This window comes from Chiloscyllium plagiosum, chromosome 16 (genome assembly GCF_004010195.1).
Source record: "Chiloscyllium plagiosum isolate BGI_BamShark_2017 chromosome 16, ASM401019v2, whole genome shotgun sequence".
Classification (NCBI taxonomy): domain Eukaryota; kingdom Metazoa; phylum Chordata; class Chondrichthyes; order Orectolobiformes; family Hemiscylliidae; genus Chiloscyllium; species Chiloscyllium plagiosum.
Genome location: NC_057725.1, coordinates 8,074,217 through 8,102,199, shown reverse-complemented (window position 1 = coordinate 8,102,199; position 27,983 = coordinate 8,074,217). Strand labels below are relative to the sequence as shown.

Below are 27,983 nucleotides of genomic sequence, written 5' to 3'. Positions count from 1 at the left end.
CCCATTGGCCCAACTGATCAAGATCCCATTGTAATCTGAGGAAATCTTCTTCGCTGACCAATACCTCTCCAATTTTGGTGTCATCTTCAAACTCACCAACTAAAACTCCTATGTTCATATCCAAATCATTTATGCAAATGACAAAAAGCAGTCAACCCAGTGCTGATCCTTGTGGTACACCAGTAGTCACAGTCCTCCAGTCTGAAAGTAACCCTCCACCACGACCCTCTGTCTTCTATCTTTGAGCAGTTCTGTATCCAAATTTCTCACTGCATAAACCTGTGTATAGCTATTCTCTCCATCCGGGCACCAAAAATCTCAAGTCAGCAAATACCTTCGTAATTATCTCCCCAGACTTCCCAGTAATTTAGCTAATATCACATGACTTATTGGAATTTTTTTAACTCGCTGATCAAAATATCTTTCTGACCATAAAAGTAACAAGTTAGACTTTTACAGTACTGCAAATTAAAATCTATTTTTCTTCCACTTTAGAATTCTAGATCCCAAATAGTAATAATGTATTGACATTATTCTTAATTGATATTGAATTATATCTTAAACATACTCACTTCCTTCTGTGACAATCTCTAGACCTTCACATGTACACCTCAGAACTCCACCACTGAAGGTTTCGGTTTTCTGATATCTTGCAACTTGTCCTTTTTAGGTAGTTTTTTTTGTTTGCAGCTGGTTACTTGAATTCACTTCCTGTAACTTCTTTGGTGCACAATTCTATCAGCAGCATTCATACTCCTTCAAATTTTAAAGCCTATTTACATGCCCCACTTATTTCATGCACCTTTTATTAGACCTGTCAATAGCTATCCCTATTTGGTTTACAGAATGCCTATGAATGAAGGAAGTTGTGTTTGTAACTCAGATGTCTGGCACCAATGCATTGAAGCACAGGGATTACAATATTCAACTAAGGCTTAATTATTGGCTAATGTGGTGCCACCATTTAAGAAAGGTAGTAAGGAAAAGCCAAAGAACTATAGACTAGTGAGCTTGATATCAGTGGTGGGCAAGTTGCTGGATGGAATTCTGAGGGATAGGATTTACATGTCTTTGGAAAGGCAAAGACAGATTAGGGATAGTCAGCATGCTTTGTGCAAGGGAAATCATGTTTCATGAACTTGATTCAATTCTTTGAAGAAGTAATGAAGAGGACTGATGAGGGGAGAGCAGTGCACTTGATCTATATGGACTTCAGTAAGGCATTCGACAAGGTCCCTCGAGGTAGACTGGTTAGCAGGTTAGATCTCATGGAATAATGGGAGAGCTCGGCATTGGGATACAGAACTGGTCAAAGGTAGAAGACAGAGGACGGTTGCTTTTCAGACTGGAGGCCGGTGACCAGTGAGGCGTCACAAGGATCGGTGCTGTGTCCAATGCTTTTCATCATTTATGTAAATGATTTGGAAGTGAACATAGTGGGTGTGGTTAGTATGTTTGTGGATGACACCAAAATTGGAGGTTTAGTGGACAGCGAAGAAGTTTACCTCATTGATCAGATGGGCAAATGTGCAGAGGAGTGGCAAACATAGTGGGTGTGGTTAGTATGTTTGTGGATGACACCAAAATTGGAGGTTTAGTGGACAGCGAAGAAGTTTACCTCAGAATACAACAGGATCTTGATCAGATGGGCAAATGTGCAGAGGAGTGGCAGATGGAGTTTAATTTAGATAAATGTGATGTGCTGCATTTGGGAAAGGCAAATCAGAGCAGGACTTATACGCTTAATTGTAAGGTCATGGGGAGGGTTGCTGAACAAAGAGACCTTGTAGTGCAGGTTCATCATTCCTTGAATGTGGAGTCACATACTGATAGGATAGTGAAGAAGGTGTTTAGTATGCTTTCCTTTCTTGGTCAGCGTATTGAGTATAGACGTTGGGAGGTCATATTGCGGCTGTACAGGACATTGGGTAGGCCACTTTTGGAATATTGTGTGCAATTCTGGTCTCCTTCCTATCGGAAGAATTGGGAAACTTGAAATGGTTCAGAAAAGGTTTACAAGGATGTTGCCAGGGTTGGAAGATTTGAGCTACAGGGAGAGGCTGAATAGGCTGGGGCTGTTTTCACAGGAGCATCAGAGGCTGAAGGTTGACTTTATAGAGTATTATTAAATCATGAGGGCACAAATAGGAGAAATAGACAAGGTCTTTTCCCTGGGGTGGGGAAGTTCAGAACTAGAGGGCATAAGTTTAGGGTGAGAGGGAAAAATTTAAAAGGGACCTAAGGGACAACGTTTGCATACAAAGAGTGGTGCATGTATGGAATGAGCTGCCAGAGGAAGTGGCGGTAGCTGGGACAATTATAACATTTAAAAAGCATCTGGATGAGTATATGATTTAGGAAGGGTTTAGAGGGATATGGGCCAAGTGCTGGCAAATGGGCCTAGATTAGGTTAGGATATATGGTAGGCATGGACAAGTTGGACAGAAGGGTCTGTTTCCATGATTTACATCTCCGTAACTCTAATTGCATCTGCCTTAAGTAAACTATTTAATTATCACTGCTAATGCAGGTGGGCAGAGCTAAGATTTTTGCCTCTGTTAAGTCCTTCTCTGCAAATAATATATCAGAAAACAAATGGATGGATTCAATGAATTCTGGGACATGGGACATGATCCAAGGGAGACATTATTAGTTTTGACAAAGATATTCATCCAAATCAGGAACTTGGAAGTTTTTAAAGGAACATTAGGGGATATAGCAAATTGACATTACTGCAGAATGTTGTATATTGTTTAATTTGAAATATTGTTGATTGCTTTAGAATGTTGTGGGCTGTCTCATCTGCTGTGGGAGGATTTGACACAGCTAGCAAAATGTGATTTGAATTTTCAGAGAATGCTGGTGGATGTGGATTGGCCTGAAGCTTCCTCAGTAATAAAATAAAAGATAAAAACTCTCTTATGAAAATATTTCTTTTTCAGTTTTGCAGATACAGAGTATCAACAAGCAGGGAAAAGACTCAAAGATCTACAGTATATTACACGAATGTTGAGTTGAGCCAAATCTATTTGAATTTCCAAAAGGTCTTTGACAAATGCCACATAGGAGGCTGCTAATTAATAAGAGCCCGTGATGTTAGGGGCAAGGCACTGGCTTGGATGGAGGATAGGCTGATTGGCAGAAGGCAGAGTGTGGGTCTTTTTCAGATGGCAGCCAGTGACTTGTGGAGTTCCGTGGGGGTCAGTGTTAAGACCACAATTATTCATGTTATACGTTAACGCCATGGATGAAGGATCTGAGAGCACTGTTGCTTAGTTTGTAGATGACATAAAGGTAAATGGAGAGACAGATGGTGTTGAGGAAACAAAGAAGCTGCAGCAGGATTTGGACGCGTGAGGAGCTAAAGGCTTCAGAAATCTAAACTCAAAGGTACTTAGGATTCCTAGTTCAGAATTTTCTCATGGTTAACATGCAGGTTCAGTTGGTAGATATGAAAGCAAATGCAATGATAGCGTTCATTTCAAGAGGGCTACAATACAAGAACAGGGATGCACTGTTAAGGCTATATACAGGCTTTGGTCAGACCGGATTTGGAAATTTGAAAGCCGTTTGAACCCTGCATCAAAGGAAGGATGTACTGGTGTTGGATGGGGTACAGAGAAAGTTCACAAGAATGGTCCTGGGGATGAAGTGTTTGCCAACGAAGAGTTTTTGAGGACTCTGTGTCTGTACTCAATGGAGTTTAGAAGGATGAGGGGGGTTGTCATAGAACATAGAACATTACAGCGCAGTACAGGCCCTTCGGCCCTCGATGTTGCGCTGACCTGTCATACCAACCTGAAGCCCACCTAACCTACACTATTCCATGTACGTCCATATGCTTGTCCAATGACAACTTAAATATACTTAAAGTTGGCGAATGCAGGCAAAGCATTCCATACCCTTACTACTCTCTGAGTAAAGAAACTACCTCTGACATCTGTCCTATATCTATCACCCCTCAAAGTCACCTCTCAACCTTCTTCTCTCTAACAAAATCAGCCTCAAGTCCCTCAGCCTTTCCTTGTAAGACCTTCCCTCCATACCAGGCAACATCCTAGTAAATCTCATCTGCACCCTTTTCAAAGCTTCCACATCCTTCTTATAATGCGGTGACCAGAACTGTACACAATTCTCCAAGTGCGGCCGCACTAGAGTTTTGTACAGCTGCAGCATAACCTCATGATTCCGGAACTCAATCCCTCTGTTAATAAAAGGTAAAACACTGTATGCCTTCTTAACAACCCTGACAATCTGGGTGGCAACTTTCAAGGATCTATGTACCTGGACACCGAGATCTCTCTGCTCATCTACACTACCAAGAATCTTACCATTAGCCCAGTACTTTGCATTCCGGTTACACCGACCAAAGTGAATCACCTCACACTTGTCCACATTAAACTCCATTTGTCACCTCTCAGCCCAGCTCTGCAGTTTATCTATGTCTCTCTGTAACCTACTACATCCTTCGTCACTATCCACAACTCCACCGACCTTAGTGTCGTCTGCAAATTTACTAACTCACCCTTCTACACCCTCATCCAGGTCATTTATAATTGTCATTGTAACTTAAAGCACACTGAGAGGCCTGGATAGAGATAACTAGTTTCCACTAGTTGAAGAGACTAGGATCCAAGAGCACAGCCTCAGAGTGAAGGGACGATCCTTTAGAACTGATCCTTCACATTGTTGCCTGAGAGTGCCTGGGACACTGGTTCGATTCCAGCTTTGGTCAACTGCCTGTGTGGAGTTTGCACAGTCTCCCTGCGTCTGTGTGGGTTTGCTCCGGTTTTCTCCCACAGTTCAAAGGTGTCAGGTTAGGTGGATTGACCATGCTGAATTGTCGTATAGTGACTGAGGGTGTGCAGGCTAGGTGGACTAGCCATGCTAAATACAGAGATAGGTTAGGGGCCTGGATGGGATACTCTGTGAAGGGTCGGTAGCCTTTTTCTGCACTGGGGATTCTATGAAATTTCTTCAGTCAGAAGATGACAAATCTGTGAAAATCATTGCTACAGAAGATTGTGGAGGCGAAGTCGTTGGGTGTATTTATGGCGGAGATAGATAGGTTCTTGATTAGTAAGAGAATCAAAGGGTACAGGAAGAAGATAGGAGAATGGGTCTGAGAAACATATCAGCCATGATCAAATTCATAGATTTGTACAGTGCAGAAAAGGCTCTTTGGCCCATCAAGTCTACACTGACATAACATCGACTTTACCACTAAAGTTGCGCTAATCCCAATTTCCTCATTTGTCCCATATCCTTGAATGTTATGATATTTGAAGTGCTCACCCAAATATTTCAGGAGTGCATTCTGGATTCCCACCACTACTGAGTGAAGACGTTTTTGTTCCTAAATCCCCTCTGAACCTCCTGCACCTTACCCTAAAACAATACCCTTTCATGTTTGACCCCTTAATCAAGGGGAACAGCTGCTCTCTATTCACCCTGTCCATGCCCCTCATAATCTTATACACCTTAACTATGTTCCCTCTCAGTCTTCTCTGCCCTAGCAAAAACAATCCAAGCCTACCTTGTCTCTCCTTATAGCTCACTTTATCCAAACCAGAGAAAATCTTAGTGAATTGCCTCTATAGCCCCTCCAGTGCTATCACATCCTTTCTATACTGAGATGATCAGAACTGCACATAATACTCAAGCTGTGGCCTGACCAATGATCTGTATAACATTACCTCCTTGCTCTTATACTCTGTGCCATGACTGATGAAAGCAAATATTCCACATGCCTTCTTTATTATCCTACTCATGTGGTGTACTGACTTCAGGGATCTGTGAATAATTACCCCAAGTTCTCTCTGTTCCTCTAAGCTACCCAGTGAATGCCATTCATTAAATACTCCCTCATTAGATTAGATTACTTACAGTGTGGAAACAGGCCCTTTGACTCAACAAGTCCACACCGACCCGCCGAAGCACAACCCACCCAGACCCATTCCCCCACATTTACCCCTTCACCTAACACTACGGGCAATTTAGCATGGCCAATTCACCTAACCTGCACATTTTTGGACCGTGGGAAGAAACCAGAGCACCCGTGGGAGGAAACCCGTGCAAACCCCACACAGAGAGTCGCCCGAGACGGGAACTGAACCCGGGTCTCTGGCGCCATGAGGCAGCAGTGCTAAACACTCATCTTGAGTCTTCTTCCAAAGTGCATCACCATGCACTTGTGAGGATTAGATACAATCTGCCATATCTATATTTTCCTGTAAACTACAACCATCTTCTTCACTATTAACCACTCTATCAATCTTGGTGTCATCTGCAAATTTGCTTAACGTTCCCCACACATTTTCAACCATATAATTTATGTACTCAACAAACAGTAAGGGTTCCAGTACTGATTCTTGAGGTACACCGCTGGACAACAGCCTCCAATCACTCAAAACTTTTCTGATCCATCTCGCCAAGTTTTCTTGAACTCCATTTGTTTTATCCTTCTCAATCAGTTTCCCATGTGGGACCTTGTCGAAAGCTTTCCTAAAATCCATTAAAACTACATCAACTGAACGTTCCTCATTTACATACTTGATCAAATTTTCAAAAATGCTAACAAATTTATTAGGCATGTTCATTTCTTTGACAAAGACATGCTGACATGCTGACTATTCCTTATTAACCCATGCCTTTCCAAGTGGGTATTAATTTGCACCTTCAGCCTTTTCTCCAATAGTTTCCCTACCACTGACTTGAGATTCATTGGTTTCTGGTTCATCTCTATTACCTTTCTTCAAAAGTGGAACCACATTAGCCATCCTCCAGTCCCTGGCACATCCCCCTAGCCAGAGAGGGATTAAAAATTTGTGTCAGAGCCCCTGTCTTACCTCCTACAGCAGCCTGGGTGCAGTGCATCTGGACCAGGGTATTCATCTGTTTTTAAGCCTGACAGATACTCCAAAATCTCCCATTTCCTTTGTCAAACTGCACAAGTTCCTCACAGTCCCCTTTCCTGAATTTCATACCTATGTTCTCCTTTTCCAGTGTGAAACCCAAAGAGAAGTATTCATTCAACACCTTTTCAATGTCCTGTGGCTTCAAACACAGGTTGCCCCCTTGGTCCCAAATGGGTCCTATTCTTTCTCATGTTAACGTGTTAGTTTTAATGTACTTATAAAACATCTTGGGATTCTCCCTAATCCTATTCACTAGTCCTTTCTCATGTCCCATTTTTACTCTTCTAGTTGCGTTATTAAGTTCCCTCTTGCACTTCCTGTATTCCTCTAGGGCAGCGGCTGAAATGTTGGAGTAGATTTGATGGGCTGACTGGCTTAATTCTGCTCTTGTATCTATGGTCTTACATCCCTTCCATTCTCATTTCTTTTCTCTCTTGCTTGAGTGACCTAAGTCCTAATCCATCAGCAATTCCTTTTCCCTTGCAAATTCCACAAATGTTTTCAGGTTTTTCTCTTGAAGTCCTAAGATTCAATTGATAAGCTTCAGGCACAAGCTTATAAGCATTCAGTATTGCCTCTTTGACAGTTTTATACACCACATATTGTTCTCATGCCAAACTGGCATAAATGGCCATAGCTGTACCTGCCAAAATACTGCAATATTAAGGACCAAACCTCTTCTGGTGATATAATTTGTCTGACTACCTTTTCAAATGATGTAAGATACCAATCAACATTAAATTTAGGCACTGTGTAGATTCTTGGTTAAATCAAACCCCTTATTGGAATTAGAATCATTACATGAGCTACTATCTCTTTCTTCCTTCTTTTTTTCAAAGATTTTCTTTTGCTAAATCATGTTCTTTAATTTCCTTATCACTTCAGAGTTCATGTTTTCTCAACTCCATTTCTCTTTTCTGTTTAAAGTTTTTAAATTATTCTTTCTATCTCAAAGTCTTTTTTTGTCATTTCTAACAGTATTCTATGAATTCCGGTTGTGACATTCCAACTTCAGGTTTCCTATCACCAGCCAATTAGAAAATCCACTGACTACTAACTCAACCCAAATTCACAAAAAATAACATTAGAAATTATCCATATAAATTCAACAGTTTGCATCACACCATAAAACAGACAGGCAGAAAGGACAGGTAGCTGTCATTTCCTGAAACCCATTTAGGAGATCCCTCCATTAAGATCAATTAAATTGATGTGATGAAAGTCAATTGATTGCATCATTTTGCAAATTGAAATAAGGAAAATACAAATACTATTGTCATAAGTACTCATGGGAAGATGGGAATGAAGGCACAGAGAAACTGGACTATAGTATGAATAAACTATGAAAAGGATAATAGGAATATTCTTTATTGGGAAGGGGACGTACTAGACCTTGTATGGGGAATGAACCTGGCTAGGTAATCAAAGTTTCACTGGGGGAGCATTTTGGGATAGTTTTAAGATAGTTATGGATGAAGTTAAGACCGGTCTTTAGGTGGAAATGCTAAATTGGGGGAAGGCTAATTACAACAGTATTAGGCAGGAAATGGAGAAATTGGATTGAATCATAGAATCTCTGCAGCATGGAAGCAGGCAATTTGGCCCAACGAATCCACACCAATCTTCTGAAGGTTATCCCACCCAGATCCAAACCCCTACACTATCTCCGTAACCCTGCATTTCCCATGGTGAATCCATCTAACCTATACATCCCTGAACACTATAGGCAATTTAGTATGGCCAGTTCACCTAACCTGCACATCTCTGGACTCGGGGAGGAAACTGGAGCACCTGGAGGAAACCCACGAAGACATGAGGAGAATGTGCAAAGTCCGCACAGACAGTCACCCAGGAGTGGAATCGAAACTGGATCCCTGAGGCTGTGAGACAGCAGTGCTAACCACTGAGCCACCATGCTACTCTAAAGTACAGAGGTCCTTTGTTCCTGAGTGGTTATGAATCACTCCGATTAATAGCCAAACGTGCTAACAGATTGCGCCACAGAAAGGGTCAGATTGGAGCAGCTGTTTCAAGGTAAATCCACATCTGACATACATGAGTCTTTTAAAAACCAGTTGATCAGAGTTTAGGACGAACATGTTCCTGTGAGAAGGAAAGATAAGGATGGCAAGATAAAGGAATCCTGGATTATAAGTTGTGAGATCCCAGAAGACTAAGAATAGCCAAAGTTGTTCCTTTGTTTAAGGAGGGATAATCGAAGAAATTATAGACTGGTGACCCTTATGGAAATTATTGTAGAAGGTTCTTAGGGATAGGGTTTACTCGCATTTGGAAAAGAATGAACTTATTAGGGATGGTCAGCATAGCTTTGGCGAGGAGGTCTTATCTCAACTTTGAGTTTTTTGAGGAAGTGATGAAGATGATTAAGGATACTATGGCCGATTTAGTCTGCACGGACTTTACTAAAGCATTTGATGAGGGGCGTCATGGTAGGTTGGTCCAGAAGATTAAGTCACATGGGAATTACAGTTAGTTAGTAAATTGGATTCAAAATTGGCTTGGTCATTGAAGACAGAGTTGTTGCAGAAGAGTGTTTTCCTGACTGGAAGTCTGTGACCGGTGGTGTTCTGCAAGAATCAGTATTGGGACCTCTGCTGTTTGTATTTTATATAAGTGATTTGGATGAAAATGTTAGTCATCTGTTTTGTAAGTTTGGAAATAACATGAAAATTGGTGGAGTAGTGTGTAGTGAAGAAGGTGGCCAAAGAATACAGCAGGAAATAGATTAGTTGAAAAGTTGGATCAAGAAATTCATCCGGACTAGCATCGCTACTTGGGGTGATAGCTCCTTGAAGGTAGTAAGACAATTGGAAAAGGTGTTAAAGAAGGTGCACAGCATGCTTGCCTTCATTGGTCAAGGCATTGAGTATAAAAGTTGGCAAATCATGTTGCAGCTGTATAAATCTTTAGTTAGGCCACATTTGGAGTATTGTGTGCAGTTCTAGTTGTCACACTATAGAAAAAATGAGGAGGTTTTGGAGAGGGTGCAGAAAAGGTTTACCCAGATCTTGCCTTGATTAGAGTGTGTTAGCTAGAAGGAGAGGTGGGACAAACCTGGATTATTTTCTGCCAGAGCATCCTGAGGGGCAACCTGATCGAGATATATAAAATTATGAGAGATAGGATAAGACAGGTTGTTGGAGTCTTCTTCTCAGAATTCAAATGCTAAATACTAGGGGATATATGTTCAAAGTGAGAGGGTGAATAAAGTTTAAAGGAGATCTGTGAGACAAGTGTTTTACACAGATGGTGTATGTGCTGGAACAAGTTGCAGGGTGAAATGGCAGAAACTGATCAGTTAATAATGTTTAAGAGGTATTTAGACAAATACATACACAGGCAGGGAATAGAGGAATGCTGCTTAAAAATGTGTTGCTGGAAAAGCGCAGCAGGTCATGCAGCATCAAAGGAGCAGGAGAATCGACGTTTTGGGCATAAGCCCTTCTTCAGGAAGGCTTATGCCCAAAACGTTGATTCTCCTGCTCCTTTGACGCTACCTGACCTGCTGTGCTTTTCCAGCAACACATTTTTAAGCTCTGATCTCCAGCATTTACAGTCCTAATAGAGGAATGCTGACCATGTTCAGGCAGATGGGGTTCATTTAGAAAGGCATCATGGTCAGTGCACACATGGTGAGCTGAATGGCCTGTTTATGTGCTGTATGCTCTATATTGTATGAGGTCCTCTGGAATAGGCAGGTGCATTTTCAACTTGAGAGTTCAAGCCCTAGTTTACCCCACCTTTTGTGGATGGTCAAGGATCTATTCTAAACCATACCCTTTGCCACAACTGAAGCTTGCCATCAAGATGGACTCAGATTCTTGTCAAGGGAGACAAAATTTAAGGTCACAAAATCAGCAGATTGTGTTGGTACAACAAATATCTCAATGCTGCATGTACTGTCAGCATAGGTATTGTTGAACATCATCACTCACACATCAGTCCATCGACACCCCTGAAAGGCAATGCATGGTTACCAAAACTCAACATGGCTTTCATTACCATTAACACCATCAATATAATTCCTGTACCAGTCACCAAGATGTATCTTCCAGTTTGTGTAGCCATTCAGACCTCGACTTTAGAAATGAGCAGATGAAACTAGCAGCACACACTGGATTGAGTAATAAATTGGCTGAAAATGATCCACGTTTATCTTTATGAAGAGAAATGTAAATTTACCTGGAAGCAATTCTTCCCAATTCCAGCAAACACAGACATACTTCTCTGGGTTGTTTATGAAGGACTGTAAACATAAGGCATGAAGAATAATTAGTGCTTTAATGCTAACTATTAAACAGCACTGCTGTGCAAAATATTTTTATAATGTTTATGCTTCAATTAATTATAGTAGTTTTCACTTTATGACTTTGTTTTAATTTGTGTTCATGCCACACATTCCTTTTAACGTTTCACTGCAGGCTGTGTTGTCCTTGGACAAGTTTTCAAACTTTAATTTGCAATTTTACAAGAAGTATTTTAAAAATCATGGATTTAATCCATTTTCTCATGTAAGTCTACTTTTTGTGAAAAAATTAATGCTACACAGCAAAGCAGAATATTTGTAAAACTAAAATACTTTAGTGTCATGCAATTAACTGCTCATTTCAAGGTCACAAACTGAGTTCAGTAAGAACTGAAGTCATGCATTTTCTTAGTTCCAGTCCTCAGTTGTTGGAGTTGTACTCATCTAGACAAAGGGAGAATACTCCATCACACTACTCTTTTTTGTCTTGTAGATGTTGGACATTTGGGACTCCTCAGGTGAATTACACACTAGAGAATACTCAGTTGTAAGTTCTTCTCCAACCACAGCATTTTTATGCCCCTCTGCTTAGATTTCTGGTTGATTGCATCGCCCAGATTTGATCAAGATGAATGCGATTAAATATTTAAGTCAGGCAGCAAGACTCTCCCTTAAATGGACATGATCATCTCCAGGCACTTACATGGCACAAAAGTATACTTGACACATATCAGTCCGAACTTCGTTGAATGTAGATCTTGTATAAGGCACTGTGTTTCAATATCTGAAGAACAGATATTGTTATCTGCAACAACCTCAATTCTGATAACCTATATTTGCCTTTGGAAAAATAATATCTTGATTTTTAAATTATCTTCCTTGTCTTTAAACATGTCCACGGTTTTGTCGTTCCTAACTCTACAATGTCCTCTTGCCCAAGAACACCCTATGCTATCTGCACTCCTCTAATTCTGGGCTCTTGATTATCCACAATTCCAACAATTCCACTATGACGGCCACACATCTCATTGCCTAGGATTTAAGCTCTGTTATTGTGCCCCTCAACCTTTGTATGATCCTACTTTGCTACTGTCCTTTAAGATCCTTTGGATCCGATTGAATATTGACTGAAAAACAATTGTGCAATTCTCATTAGATTGCTAAATGCTCCACATAAAGTGGGATGAGTAAACTTTTATGGCTGGGTTGTGGACTTGCAGCTTAGATTTTGGGCTGACTGGAGGGCTGCCCCTCACTCATTCTGAGTCCAATGAATAGGCAGTCAAGACCAGCTGATTTCAATTCCCACATAACCAGTAAATTAACATAACTCATGGCATTACATTCAAATGAGTTGTGGAGCCAAAGTATGCTATGGCCTGATTGCACCTTGTGCTGGCTCAGGTTTACACAAAATAATAGAGCAAAGGAGATACATTCAGTTCTTAATCTGCATCCTTGGTGTAGGCCAACTCTCACATGAACTACAAACTCCAGCATCCCAGTTGGAAGCTCCTGCCAGACAAGGGAAGAGTAGGGAGGGAAGTAGAAGTGCTAAATGGTTCGACTGTAACCTCCTTAAAAAGGAAGCTGATGATTGTGTGGGGAATTGTGGAAGGTCCACTAACATCCTTTAATTATCCTGGACAATGTGCACTGCCTCATGCACCTGAAACTTTGGTCACAAGGACCTGGCCTCTGAAACCACGTAGCAAGTAGCTTTTTATGGTGCAAACATAAGAGGAAAGAGGCTGGGTGTGCAACATTTCTAAGTATAGAATTTACCAAGAGCATCATGGAGTAGGCTTGCAGGGCATGGATCAAAGTGAACAATGACTGCATGCATTAAATTGTTATCTTCAAAGATGTGCTAAAATTACTGGCCACTCTCCTGGGCATCTTGAAGCACACAAGGAACCAGAGGTGAAAGATACCCCTGCTGCTGTCCAGCCAGCAAAGGTACAACATCAATGGCAACCAGCAGCAAGCTGCCCACTGACACCCAGTTTGTGTTCCACCAGGGCTACTCAACTCTTGACCTCATTACAGCCTTGTTTGAAACACAGACAAAAGAGCTGAATTCCAAAGGTGAGGTGAGAGTGACAGCCCTTGATGTCAAGGTCAAATTTGACTGAGTGGAGCATCAAGGAGCCCTAACCAAACTGGAGTCAGTGGGAATCAGTGGGAAAACTCTTTGCTGGTTGGAGTCATATTGCATATAGGAAGATGACTGTTGCAAATTAGTTATCTCAGCTCCAGAATATCTCTGCAGGACCTCCTCACAGTAGTGTCCTAGCCCAACCATCATGAGTTGCTTCATCAACGATCTTCCCTCTATCTTTAGATCAGAAGTGGGGATGTTCGCCGAAGCTTATACAATGTTAACCATCATTTGTGACTCCTCAGATATTGAAGCAATCTATTTCCAAATGTGGTAAGACCCGAACAATATCCAGGCTTGGACTGAAAAGTGGCAAGAAATGCATGCGCCACACAAGTGCTAGGCAATGACCATCTCCAATAAGAGACCATCTAAACATTACCCCTTGACAATCAGTGGCATTACCATTACTGAATTCCCCACTATCAATAACATATCAATAATTAACTCACCATATAAATACAGTCTCCAAGACCAGTTCAGAGGCTAGGAATACTATAGCAAGTAATTCACCTCCTGACTCCCCAAATTCTGTCAACTATCTACAAAGTACAAGTCAGGAGTGTGATGGAATACTCCTCACTTGCCTGATGAGTGCAGCTCTGACAACACTCAAGAAACTTGACACCATCCAGGATAAAGCAGTCTGCTTGATTGACACCACAATCCACCTGCTCCCCCCTCCCAACTTCTGATGCACAGTAGCAGCAGTATGTACTGTCTATAAGATGCACTGCAGAAATTCATCAAAGATCCTTAGACTGTAGCTTCCAACCCCAAGACCACCACCATCTGGTAGGGCAAAGGCAGCAGATACATTGAAACATCTCCATTTGCAAGTTCTCCTCCAAGCCACTCACCATCCTCACTTAGAGATAAATCAGCATTCCTTCATTGTCACTGATTCACAATCCTGAAATTCCCTCCCTAATGGCATTGTGGGTCTATCTACAATATAGGGACAGCAGTGTTTCAAGAAGGCAGCTTATCACTATCGTTTCAAGGGTAACTTGGGATGGGGTGCAAATGCTGATCCAGTTAATTACATCAATATCTCACGAGGCAATGATGAAGGCAATTCAGGATGGTCTAGGAGGCAATCCCATGTTGGTTCCTTGAACATGATGGTGGCCTTTAATTTTTATTGGTGCATCATTTCAAGGAATAACTGAAGAACAACTCTGCAGAAGTTTGCAAGCATCCGCTCATTAATGTTTCTGGGCAGTGACTGATGTTCTCTTTGCTAAAACAGACTCTTTTATTTCCTTCGCCTTGGATACAGGGAGCTAGGGTTATTAGCTTTATTGCTAGATCAGATTTTCCAAAAGTGTAGCATGGTATCAATCTCTACGATAGAGTGCCCTAACAGCAACCATCAGTATTCATCAATAGAAAAGTTTTTCATTCTATGAATGTGCAGATTATCAGAGGGCACACCACTGTATGCAGTATCCAGGATCTGTCATGGCTCTTAAATTCTGGAGCACTCACATTAGCCTGCATTTTCTTCCAAAATCCCTTGAGTATTTACATGACTGGTTGCTCAGTGACAATGGCTATGTCCTCATGAGCTGGCTAATGACTCCTATTCAGAATCCTCAAACTGATGCTGAGGAGAAGTAAAACACTGCATGCCTCTACAAAGGCCAGGTCATGGACCTTTGAAAATGAGATTCTGAAGCTTCATCCACTCAGGTGGTGCACTACTGTATAACACAGACAGAGCGTCCTTCATCTTTGCACTTTGTTGCATTCTCCACAATCTCCCTCAAATAAAGGTGGGACAGCATCACTTAGCAATGCCCACATCCCATGAATGAATGAAAAAAAAAATGTCATAGGCTAATACCTAACTTTTAACTGTGCCTTTTATCTTAACCAAGAAGAATAATTTGCATGAAAAGAAAATACCAATAAAATTTGCCAAAATATAAGCTACAGATTCAGGTGCCGTATCATCAACAGGACTTTCACAGTTTCAGACCAAGAATTGAGGTCGCAGCCATATTCTTCTGAACTGACATCAAGTAGCTACTGCCACTATTGTTCTGTGAATTGATGATATAAATTGTTGTTATCAATTCTGAAAGCTCTTGTCAGAACAAGATTAATCCAGCCTCCAGCAGAATAGATTTTCAGTTTGGGTGTCAGTGGGTTAGCACTGCTGCCTCACAGTGCTGATTTGGTTCCACCTTCGGGTGACTGTCTGTTTGGAGTTTGCACATTCTCCCTGTGCCTGTGTGGGTTTCCTCCCACAGCCCAAACATGTGTAGGTTAGATGGATTGGCTTAAATGTTCTTTAGACGGTCTGTATTGGATTCGATTGGCCCAATGGCTTGTTTCCACACTGTAGGGATTCTATGATTCTATGATTCTATTTCAGCTGAGGTGCAAAAGGACACAACAAGTTTACTTGTTTGAGCAAATTGTTGCTAAGACAGCCATAACGGAAAATTGAATTACCATCAATGTATTTAATTTAACTACCAGAAGCTTGACAAACTCTGTCACTCTCTTAATAGAAAATATTTAGAACTGCTTTGCTTTGAGTAATAAACTTAACAAAAATAAATATCATACAAAATATACTGAGTACTTTAATGTCCAACTCATTGGCTATGCTCGGCCTATAAACCCCTCTTAGGTAATGTCTGGTAGGACATGTCTGGTATTTGGATTGGTTAAAATTGATGCTAGCTCATTTACTATGCACCTTAAAACAGAATCCAAAGATTGTGAGAATTTATTCACTAAACTGGTAAGCCTGTGCCATAGACTAATGTTTTTGGGACGTGGGTTCATACCACATAGAATGTGGTGAAATTTGAATTTAATTTTAAAAACTGGAATTAAAAGCTAACTTAACGATCAAGCAAATGAGGTTGATTGTCGTTACTGGTCTGGCCACATGCAACCCCCCCCTATAGCAATGTGGTTCGCCTTTAACCCCTGAAGTGGCTTAGAGATCCCATCAATTCAAGGGACAATCACAAATGGACAATACATCTGGTGTGTGTGTGTGTGTGTTTTTCTTTGCAAATGCGACATAGCCCATATCCAAAACTAAGAAAACCTGACAGAAATAGTACTATGACTGCTTCACTCAATTCAACCTAATTTCTCTAAGCAGTTCCAAGGCTACTTATTAACAGTGCCTAATCCTATTTTGGGCAACCATATGAGAAAACACCAAACCAAATTTTAGATCGGACACTTTTCAGATGCTCCTTAAGCAAAGAATGTCAGTCTCCAATACTGGATATTGTGCACTAGGTTCTGAATAGATACAATGGTTTATTAAGCAATTGATCCAGTAGCGTTCATTGTAAAAGAAAAATGACCAAATTTTTGTTGATACAATTTTCCTCAAGTAACAGAATTACAACAAGCTCACTATATTTTGTTTTACTTTAAGAATTTATATGAATAAAGATGTGCAATATGATTTAGTATAGTTTTTATGAATAATAGTACAGAAGTTCTCGGCATAACCTAAACAAACACATTAGTGAAATACCATAATGATCTTTAATCTTCTTAAACCTGAGACTCGAGAAACGAAACAACTAGCCAGTTTTCCTGCTATCCAAAGCTACTGGTATTGCATATTTTAAAATCCTGTACATAGTAAAATCTGAAAATATATTTCGATGTTCAAGGAGTTTAGTACATCTCTATGACTATTTCTAACTGGTTTTGAATTTGAATTTTAAATAAACAAAAAGTGAGGAGTTTAATCTTTTCAGTCATTCTTTAAAGTGCTACTTCAAATAAATGCCTGAAGTTAAAACATAACTGAAAGATATTGAAAAGAATTAGGTGAGGCGGAAGCATAAGTTTACTGTTACTAAAATCTTTCTAATTAATGGTATCTTTTTAGTCAAACTGCAAGTCCTGTTAGGGTACTGTTTGTCAAATATTAGAGGCTCCGCTGACACATAGATTGTTTTCACATGCATAAATGAAAAACAAAGTGGAAATGAATGTGGTTTTTATGCACAGTAACTGGGAAAGGGCTGTGGTTGATGAAAGAAATCATTAGGTAAGGTCAGTCAAAAGACGCAAATTACAACACTGATCATACAAATCATATAATACACAGCATTCCAACACCAACTGAGGTGGAACCTTTGTCAGAATCTCTGCTTCAGCTCTTCTTTGTTTCACAATGAAGAAGGCTCCTTCCATTGGCGGTATGTCCTAAAAAAGCAATATTTGAGCCAACAGTGTCAAAGTGCAGATAGTCACCTTTGAGGCCATTTCTCTTGAGATCACTGACAGTTTCATGTTGCATTACAGTATGTCAGAAAAAAGAAGTGATAAGTATATCAAGCTGTCAGTTGGAAACAATAGTGCAAAATAGTTCCATTAATACATAGAGAAAAGCGTATCAGTTACTCGAACGATAAGCACTGCAGTCAGTTTTTGTCAAGTGAACTTTTATCTTTTTTGAGAAAAGAGGTTTCTCAGATATACAAAGGCTCATTTATTCTCCAGGCAATATAGACAATGCATTCATCAAACTAAATCGGGCTTTTCACATCGAATTCAGTGCACCAGTGCAGATCACAGAAAATATTTGACCTATCACAGTCAAATCTTCAAGATATTCTACATTGCAGTTAATCCTAATATAGCATGTCATGATGTATATATAACTGACTACGTACCTAAACCTTCCGACTCAAAAAGAAAAGTATCATCCACCCCTACTTCTCTACACCAGGCGAGGAAATTCGCAGTATTGTCACGGGCAAAGAAAGAACCCGAAGGGGCATTCGCTTTGCAAGGAATTTTCTTTGGAAGCAGATGCTGTGAATATAAAGAAAAATATTGATTCATTGAAGAAAATATCTCAGGCTAATGAAGTATGTGGCGAACTGTACAGTCATCCAATAAACATATATTAAATGTTTTACATCTGCTCTTACCTCCTATGTGTGCCACTTAAATTCTGTACTTCTGGCATACTTATTCATGTCTTAACCCAGAATTTATGATCAGTTTGTCTTCAAATACACATATTGGTCAATGAATTACTCTAATTTTCTTTCATTTTCGCAAAACATTTTATGAAAAGAATTTTAGTCAAAGATTTCAATCCTTGTTAACTCAAACCCTTACAATGCCCAAAATAAGTGTTGAAACAAAATTTGAGAAAATATGAATTTCACAAAAACATGATTATACACACATTGGAGAGTACTTTGTGTAATCTGATCTTTTCGTTAAAGCTTTCAATTGAGGGCCTCAGCCACTCTAAAAAGCTTAGATTTAGAATTGAGATTTGAGCTCACACCTGTGACTCTGTGAACTGAATTTTGATTACACAATGTAATGTTCCAGAATGTATCAACATTGGTCAGCTGCACTAAACAATATGCTTATTCAGTATCTTCAATTTTATGCTCAGAACATCATTTTCAGATGATTTTGAAAAATAAGAGAGTAAATTTAACTTGTTTATCTCAGTTGTAATTTATACTGAGTATCTTCAGAAAATGTGTCTAGTGACAAAGTGAGACAAATTACAGCAAAATTATTACATACTTAATTGTGTTTTTAACGTTGTATGAACTTCAAAAAATGTAGTAAGATAGGCATCCAATTAGCCCAATGTGTAATTCCTCTTTATCTGAAAAGTGCATTCAGTCTTGAATCTGCTTTTGCATATGAGAGATTACTTGTAGTATTGTAAAAATTACATTTAACGGCATTTCCTGATAATTTCTTCCATTAAACAATGTTTAGTTTGCAATGTAATAGAGATCTATCACATCATGATTACATTTTCCAGCACTAATCAGAGGAGAGTGTAAATACGATGTGATAAGTTGCCATAAGCAATTTCTGTCATAAGAATCATATAATCCGTACAGTGTGAAAACAGGCCATTTGGCCCAACAAGTCCGCATTTATCCTGTGAAGGATAACCCAGCCACACCCATTCTCCTATCCTATTACTCTACATTTCCCATGAGTAATGCACCTACCCTATATATCCCTGAAAACTATGGGTACTTTAGCAAGGCCAATTCACCGAACCTGCACATCTTTGGATTGTGGATGAAACCAGAGCACCCAGAGGAAACCACACAGACACTGGGAGAATCTGCAGATGCCACACAGACAGTCGCCTGAGGCTAGAATCGAACTCGGGTCCCTAGCGCTGTGAGGCAGCAGTACTAACCACTGAGCCACCATGCCATCACAAATGAGGACAAAATTACCTTTGAATATAATAATATGTAGGACCTTAAAATGGTGATTTTTGTGCAATTTGTTTCAAATTCCCAACCCACTTTATCTGAAAATATTATAATCTTATAAAACTATGTCCCAGCTTTTGAGGTTATACTGATAACAACACCATCAGAATTTGGCACCACGACCACTGTGAAACACAGAGCAACTCTGATATCTGAACATCATCATTAAACGAGGAAATGCAAAGATTATTGTCAATGATTCTCACTCCTCAGTAAGATGTATTGTTTAAGTTCTTGTTGGTGGATATCCCAAAAGTCATTTGATTTGACATGGACTTCCACATTTTACTAGTCTTCCTGTAAAATTCCTGTAAAAAAGGGCAAGTCTTGTTGAATGAGTAGGATCTGTGTTAACAGTATACTAAGTTATAATTATTACTGAAGTATTTCTTTGGTCTAGAGAAACTTATATGTGGATATCTTCATCACAAAATAAGCATTAGATGGGTTCCTTGCATTTTCTACAGCAATGCCTGTACCAATCACAGCCCACTTGACAACTATCAGCACTCTCTTCTCACACCGCATGAATGTTGTTTCCTTTAGCATTTCTTGCAATTGTCCGAATGAATGCAAGACAAAAATTTCAGCAACATTCCACAGATTATAGAAAATTAATTTTTAAAATGAGTTATTAAATTCTGATGATCATATTCAAATGCATATGTACTTATCTCTTGTTCTCTGTATGAAATGGTTAAAAAGTGAAGGATAATCAGTATTGTTTTCATTCTTGGTTTGCTATCTATGGAAATTATTTAATGTGATTTGATGACATACCATTGCAAATTACCCATTATTGATGCTGGAATTAAATTAACATTTAAATTGATATTATCATTTTAAAAAATACTGCTAGATCTTGGTGGGAAATTGTCTTCGTGGTCAGCATTGAGCATTCCCACTTCGTAACTGACCACATGATCTGGGAGCATCTGCTTCCCAATACAGGCTCACACAATCAGAGCAGTTTATTCTTAATTACGTGAAGCATGTACAGAGTAGTTTGAGTAGTACCATACACTGGCAGCAAGCTTTCTGTGAAATTTTAAGCATTAAGAAGGGTGAAGTCCTGGAGAGTTTAAGCCACGTTTTCAAATTTCCATGGATATGATGGACTTGTTGGAGAATCTCTGCTGAAATTTACCTCCCACACTTGTGGATAACATTGAATATTGTAATTCTGCTTGAGGCGACATTGCTTAATGTACACACATGTACACAAAAAGTTATCAATTTCTTTCAAAAACACTCATATGCTGAAGCAAGATGTAACCTTATTGGAATGCAGTAGTAATATAACAGAATCCTAACCTTTCACCTAGCATAATCTCACACAGTTTATCTTTTTTATGAAGTGCCAAACCTTTGTAAACTATTTGGAACAAATGATCTGCTGTTTCACATAGCAACTAAAGGATTCTTGTGGCTCGGGGGGGAGTTCACAAATTAATTCTAGCTAGTTTTAAGTGATCAATTACAATGCTGCCACATTGACTTCAGTGTTAGGAGTACAATCTTGAATGATGAAAAATGGAAACACTAAGCATGATTTATTTCTGCACAATAATAAGAGAAAAAGGGTAATAGGTCCATTTAAACCTCCAGGTATTAGCTGACCTTACCCTTTTGTGATTCGCTGCAGGCTCAGGTAAGAGTCACATGCTTAGGCTTATGAGCCATAACCAAAGGCAATAACATAAAATGTGCAATGGCAGAAGAGCCAGAACCTTGAAGGACAATGGCAGCTTGCAGACAAATGATCTTTCAGGCAAATGACTTACATTTCCTTTAAGCACTTCAAGGGGAAGGTAGAAGGAAAACATAGGAGAAACCACCCTGTGCATGTTTTCCTTCATCATAGTGCTTCTTAAAGTTGAAAAGGGGAGGTTGCTTCAGACTACTGAAGAGAAAAGCATGAAATGGAGAAATGAGCAGGTGACCTACTCTCAGGAAGATCATTGCTACTATTGCAGTCCTCCCAAAACTGAAATGTAAATTTAGTGCACCTTGTAGAAAACCATACTCAAAAGGAGTATGACTTCGAGCTAAGCCAGCAATGTTGAGCATTGAATTTACTGTTAAATTTAATTTGTAATAACTCAGGATGCCCAACTGGAAAAGAACATAGAGTCTTGAGGTCTACAGCACGAAAACAGAGCCTTCGGTCCAACATGTCCATGCCAAGCAGATATCCTAAACTAATCTAGCCCCATTTGCTAGCATTTGGTCCACTTTCTTCTAAACCTTTCCTATTCATATATCCTTCCCGATGCCTTTCAAAAGTTGTAATTGTACTAGACCTCACCACTTGCTCTGGCAGCTTATTCCATACATGCATGACCCGCTGCATGAACAAGTTGTCCCTGAGGTCCCTTTTGAATTTTTCTCTTCTCATGTTAAACCAATGCCCTCTAGTTTTGGACTCCATCAACTCGGGGAAAAGGCTTGTCTATTCACTCTGTCCATGTCCCTCATGGTTTTATAAACCTCTATAAGGTCACACCTAGGCCTCTGACGCACCCAGCCTATTCAGCCTCTCCCTATAGCTCAACCCCTCCAACCCTGGCAACATCTTTGTAAATCTTTTCTGCACCCTTTCAAGTTTCACAACATCCTTCCTATAGCAGAAAGACATCATCACTTATTGTTGAGCATGAGTCATTGCTAGTTCCAGCCAGTTCTGCATACCCATCCCTGGTTCTACTTTATTTTTATTGAACCTATTTTGCTGATCAATTTGTTCAGAGATGTAGTTACACACCTCTGGAGCAGGTGAGACTGGAACACAGGCCTCCCAGCTCAGGGGAAGAGACTCTACCACTGTACCACAAGCGAGCCATTAAGCAGTTGTGATACATCTGCATGGCCGTTGGGACTTGAACCTGGATCCACTGACCCAGAGGTAATGAGTCTGCCACTGTGTTGCAATAGAGGGCCCAGTGACGAGTTCCAGTTGGGCAGCCATTGCCTGTTACCAAGGGAACTCATACTTTATCAGCTCCACTAGGAGATTAATTAATGATTTCCACATGGGCCTTGTAGGGGTATCACAAATATATAGTTCAATTCAGTCAGAGGTTCAACATGCAGCTTAAAACAAAGGTTTACCAAAGAATTTAGATAATTTGATACCAAGATCTGGTAACCTAACACAAAATTGTCAGAGTTGGCCTTTTTTTAGTGACATGAAAATTTTCCAAAGGGAATGACAGTTGCAAAATATCTTATAACTTTCAAAGCAGAGCATTTTGCAATATCAGTGGAGATTTTACAACCTCATCCAGTCGTTAATCAGGAATGCTACACCAGGTAAAAGTGAACATCAGCATCAAAGGAAATACTCTGAAAATAGTTATTCTATAAAACATGTTGGATCATCTTTGTAGCAATAGCAAACTTTAGAAATCTCACAAAATACCACAATGCAACGACAGTAACCATAATAATCCATTATTAAGATACTATATTTTATTTTTATCCATATTATCCATTTATAGTCAATGACATGATGTCAATATTAATCAACCTGTTTCTTACCTTCTAGTCTCTCATGCAATCACAACAGACTGAAGGAAGTCATGTTGTGGAATGGATTAAAAATTAAAAATCGCAAAATGGAAAAGTAATCTGCTGTGTTGCAGTGTCGGTATCCCAGTGGAAAGGGAGTTTAATTTATTATAATAATTAAATCAGGTTGACAGAACAGCTGGGAAACCTGATTTAATTGAAAGGTAACTGGTCAGATTTCCCAGGGCTCAGGAAGCACAGTAGCAAAATGGAAATGGAAGCAGATTGATCAAGCAAAATGAGGTTATCCAGCACTGTTTGTAGGGCAGAAGGTGTCGTGCTCCTCAAGTACGTATTATGCTAATTAGTCCACTCCACATTGTTATTTGGAACCCTTCTCCAACTACAATCTGAAGCTTTTAGCCCTACATTTTTTGTAACTCTCACTACCAATTCTGCCCCATGATTTGCCAACATCCCATTTTTTCTGGCTTGCCATCTACTAACACACTTTCTACCTTTTGCAGGGTGGTCTGCCAAAATTGCCAAGGATTATCCCAAGACTCCCTGACAGGGCTCTTCTACAGTCAGCCTCCAATCAAATGCATTGAGTAGCATGAAGTTCACATATTAACATGGTTGAAAATAAGTAATCTTACCACAAGTCATTTCATACCTAACAATGTGGTTTATGTTACAATCTGCAATCAATCTTGTGCACTGAAAATTAACAATCACAAGTGTAGATATCTTACCTTCTTATTTTAGTTTTTGTAGATTTACGGATCCCTTTCCTTGACATCTTAATTGTTGAAGATTTAAAAGTAAAAATAAGGATTTTATTTTACTTCACTTTCATCTTTTTTTCTCCCTCTCTCGTCTTTTAATCCATTTCTTTCTTTGTCTTTGTTTATCTTGTTGTCAAAAGGCAGTTGGACATCTGTTTAATTTTTAGATTTTTGCTACAAAAGTTGGGAACTGGAACTTAACTAGTCAGCTCTTTAAAAGCTAGCAAAGACATAATGGACTGAACAGCCTCTGTGCTGTGTGGTTCTTACACAGTTGCATCCTCTGCTCAGTCAGGTCCGAGATGCCCTGTAGATGACACCATACTATTTGAATCTTGCACTTTCAGAAATTTGCAGGGCAAAATATCAATGACATTAAATGAGTAAGGTCAATTCTAGATAACAAAGAGTGCCATTTGTTGGACTGCTTTGGGAATCTTTGGGACTAGTTTGAAAAGATTCCATTGTTACTGACATACTGAAGAGACTGTTTCAGTAAACCTCCACCACAGACTATAACTACTCACTGCAGTATCCACTGCTGAATTTGGAAAGCTAATATTGAAAAACTAGATTAATGTATTTTCAAACCTTGACAGAACTAAAACTTGTACGCTACATATTTTAGATTTAGACTTCTTGTACAGGAGTTGATAAAATTCAGGGGAAAGATTGATTACTGGAGTTAAAGAAAGATTTTGTCATCAATTCAAAAATAAACTATAGGATCCTTTAATATTTTGAAATGTGAACGATGAGTGCAAATATGTGCCCATTTTGCACATACCGGTAGTTCTTACGTACTGTATTGATGACAATTTTGTCAAGTAAATCTTTGGAAGAACTATCTTCACCTCTACACACTGTTGTGCTGCATGGTAACATGGATCATTTTCAGTTGCCATCCTGATATTGCAGTAAATTGAATCAATTATTGTTGAAATTTGGCTAGCACCCAGGCTAAAACATCACTCCCAGTAATTCCAGTATTCCTGCCTTCCCAAATTCAGGTTATAAGCTAAAAACCAGGTTGATTATTATTTAACCAAGAAATATCCAATGCTAGGAGGAATTATTGTCTGCTCCGTCCTCACTATTCTATTTTTGAGCTGAAATATGGTCAACATAATTCTTCCATGATTGTTAATAAAGTTTTTCTCTCAGATTAATGACATTATTCATAACTACACTACTACTGGGAACCTGGGTTTGAATCCTGCCATGGTAGATGGTGGAATTTGAATTCAATGAAATTTTGGAAATAAGAGTCCAATGATGGCTATGAGACTATTGCTGATTGTTGGAAAAACCTATCCATTTCACTCATGTCCTTCAGGGAAGGAAACTGCCAAACTTACCTGTGCTGGCTTATGTGTGACTCCAGAGCTACAGGAACGTGGTTGTCTCTTAACTGCCCTCTGGGCAATTAGGGATGGGCAATAAATGCTGGTCTAGTCAGAGATGCCCTTGTTTCATGAATGAATTTAAAAAATCACTTATCTATGTCAGTTGTAACAATCTATGTCAAATGCAACACAGGAGAATAAGCATGTTATTTATAAATTGTTAGATGATCTTTCCTTGTGTTCGAGTAAAAAGAGAAAAGCTATTCGAACCTTGATATTTATGTTTAATTATTTTTAAAATCTAACTGTACTAGCAGTTAAGATTGAACTTGTTTATTAATATGCAATTTTAAGTATGTTTTATAGCATAAAAGAGAGGACTGACACTTATCCTATGCCACCCAAGCAGCATTTCCACCCAACTGCAAAGATGCATATTGATCAATACAATTGGGCTCACCAGTAAGTTTAAGTATTAACATTCCAATGTGCCGGAAATATCACACGCCAGGAAAACCAACATACAAATTACATCAGTATCCAACTTCGCACAAATATGTACCTCTTCTGGGAAAAGGCAAATCAATGCTATTATGTTTTCAATTGTCGAGAGATCAGAGTTGAATTTCACTACCCCAGGTAAGAAAACGACATCTCCAGATGGTAAATGCAAATTGAGAAAGTAATGTCTTCACCATATGGAGATTGTTGCCTGACTTAGGAGAGCCGAGTTAAAAGAAGACTGAATGAGCTGGCGGAACACTGGCTACAAAGTTCGTTGGTAGATTATCAACACATTGTGCAATGAAATAGCACTGTGAAGTAATAAGTCAATGCTTTAAGCATCGCCACAGAGTGGTGGAGCATAGATTTTGATCTTTCATTCCTCACTTAGCATGCTTCTAACTTCTACCATGTCACTGGGGAGAAAGACAAAGCAGAGAGAGGGGTATCCCTGCAGAAAGAAAGGAAAGTAAGAGGAAGAATCAACTGCTTTGGCACCTTTCATCGGAGCTAACTGAGGAGATGCAGAATTTTTAAATGGTCACAAAGCAGAAGGAGGTCATTTGGTCCATCATGTCCAATGCCTGCATCTATTGAAATCTCAAAATATATCACTGGCCATCCTCCCTGTATGAAAATGAGAAAGCAAATATAATATGGCTATCCTTTGTCTAGAGCTCCTCCAAAATGGCAATTTTTAAAAAAGCTAAAAATCATTTTCTTAAAATAAATGATGCAATAATTTTGAGTTCTTAATCTGATTTATTTTACATTTACAAACCTACTGACTGCGTTTTTCTGAATTGGCCCCAACATACTATTCTTACTAATTAACCTTCATAATTTACTACTCTTCATTACTTACTACTCTTTCTGCTGGCTTTTGTTCATTGTTTCCCTCTCCATATTCCTCTTTGTTTCCTTCTGCATTCCCACTGCTTGCTGCCTTCTTTAGATCCACTTCTTGATGTCCCTCTCTTGAGTCCTCACTTGGAAGAGCCAGGATGAACAAGGCAGGAGAAAGGAAGTACTAAGAGGGTGAGAGAAGAACTTGGGGAGCGGGAACGAGTGAGGAGTTTGTGAGATAGAAGTGGTGAGTTATATGGTGTGAAGGGGTCAGAAGATGGAAGTGGGAAGTGGTAGGGAGGTAGAGGGGTGGATGGCAGCGAAGGTTTCGACAGATGAAAGCAGGGATCAAGAAGCAATGATGGGATCAGAAACGGGAAGCAACTGAAAACGGGATTAGTGAAAGAGACAGGAACGAAATAGGCAGTTGGGATGGAGTGATGAGGATTGGGAAAGGTCAATGGCATCAGAGGGTCATGAAGGGAAGAGGTCAGAGAAAAAGAACTGAGATGATGTAAATAGCAAGAGGGAACGGGAGGGCGATGAAGGGGTGGGTAAGAGCAAGTAAAGGAGAAAGAGAAGCAACAAGTGAGATCCAGTGGGGGCTGAGGGAGGGAAGTGGCCAGGGAAGTAAGGGGCTGAGGAGCAAGCTGAGCAACAGTGCATTTAATAAAACTTGCTGAATATGCTTTATTCCAAAACAGTTCTTGATATATACAAAATCACATCACAAAGCAAAAGTGGAGACAAGTTGTTCTGTAATTTACAAATCACAGTAAAATTAAGGCATGCTATTAGAAGGCTCTTTAGAAGAGGGACACCTGTGAATGAGATGGATTATTACATTAAATCAAAATGTAAATTAAGTTTTTTCTTTGCCACTGAATAATGAATTAATCTCCTTTTCACTGCATTTGTCTTTTAATGCTATGATGCAAGTTCACAGGCAACAGGACATTTGCCAGAATTTTAAAATGGCAAATGTCAGAATCAATAATGCTCTTCATAACCATCGCAAGCATTGAAAAATGGGTCCTTTTAGTAATGTTAGGAGGGAGTAATTTGGTTGGGAGTAATTAAGTAATTTCTGTGTGTTATTACAGCTGGCATTTTTTTCAATTTGGCCAGGTAGAAATTAAAGAAGACAAGCAGTAGATTTTTGCATTATATCTCAGTATTGGAACATCTAAAAACAACTGTTAAGTTTGTCTTACTAAGAATATTTTATTAGTAGTTTATTATTTTTTAAATTCATATGTTCATTCAGATGGTAAGGGTATTAGCTAGAAATGAAACGCAGTACTGTGAAAATGTATGAGCACAGGTACATAGACTTAAAGTATTCTGCAAAGTGTTCTGTATAGGTACTTTGTGT

The 27,983-nt window shown here is 39.4% G+C and overlaps 1 protein-coding gene across 8 annotated transcripts in view; it reads right to left on the bottom strand.

Annotated features, from left to right (window-relative positions):
* LOC122557634 (growth arrest-specific protein 2) overlaps window positions 1-27,983 on the bottom strand; it is a 171,211-nt gene that overhangs the window by 106,820 nt on the left and 36,408 nt on the right. For all 8 annotated transcript variants that reach the window (XM_043705416.1, XM_043705415.1, XM_043705417.1 and 5 more), the window contains exons 4-5: window positions 18,016-18,157; window positions 11,121-11,184 (exon numbers count right to left, since the gene is read on the bottom strand). In XM_043705416.1, the coding sequence (XP_043561351.1) occupies window positions 11,121-11,184; window positions 18,016-18,157 (206 nt within the window). The remainder of the gene's footprint in view (window positions 1-11,120; window positions 11,185-18,015; window positions 18,158-27,983) is intronic.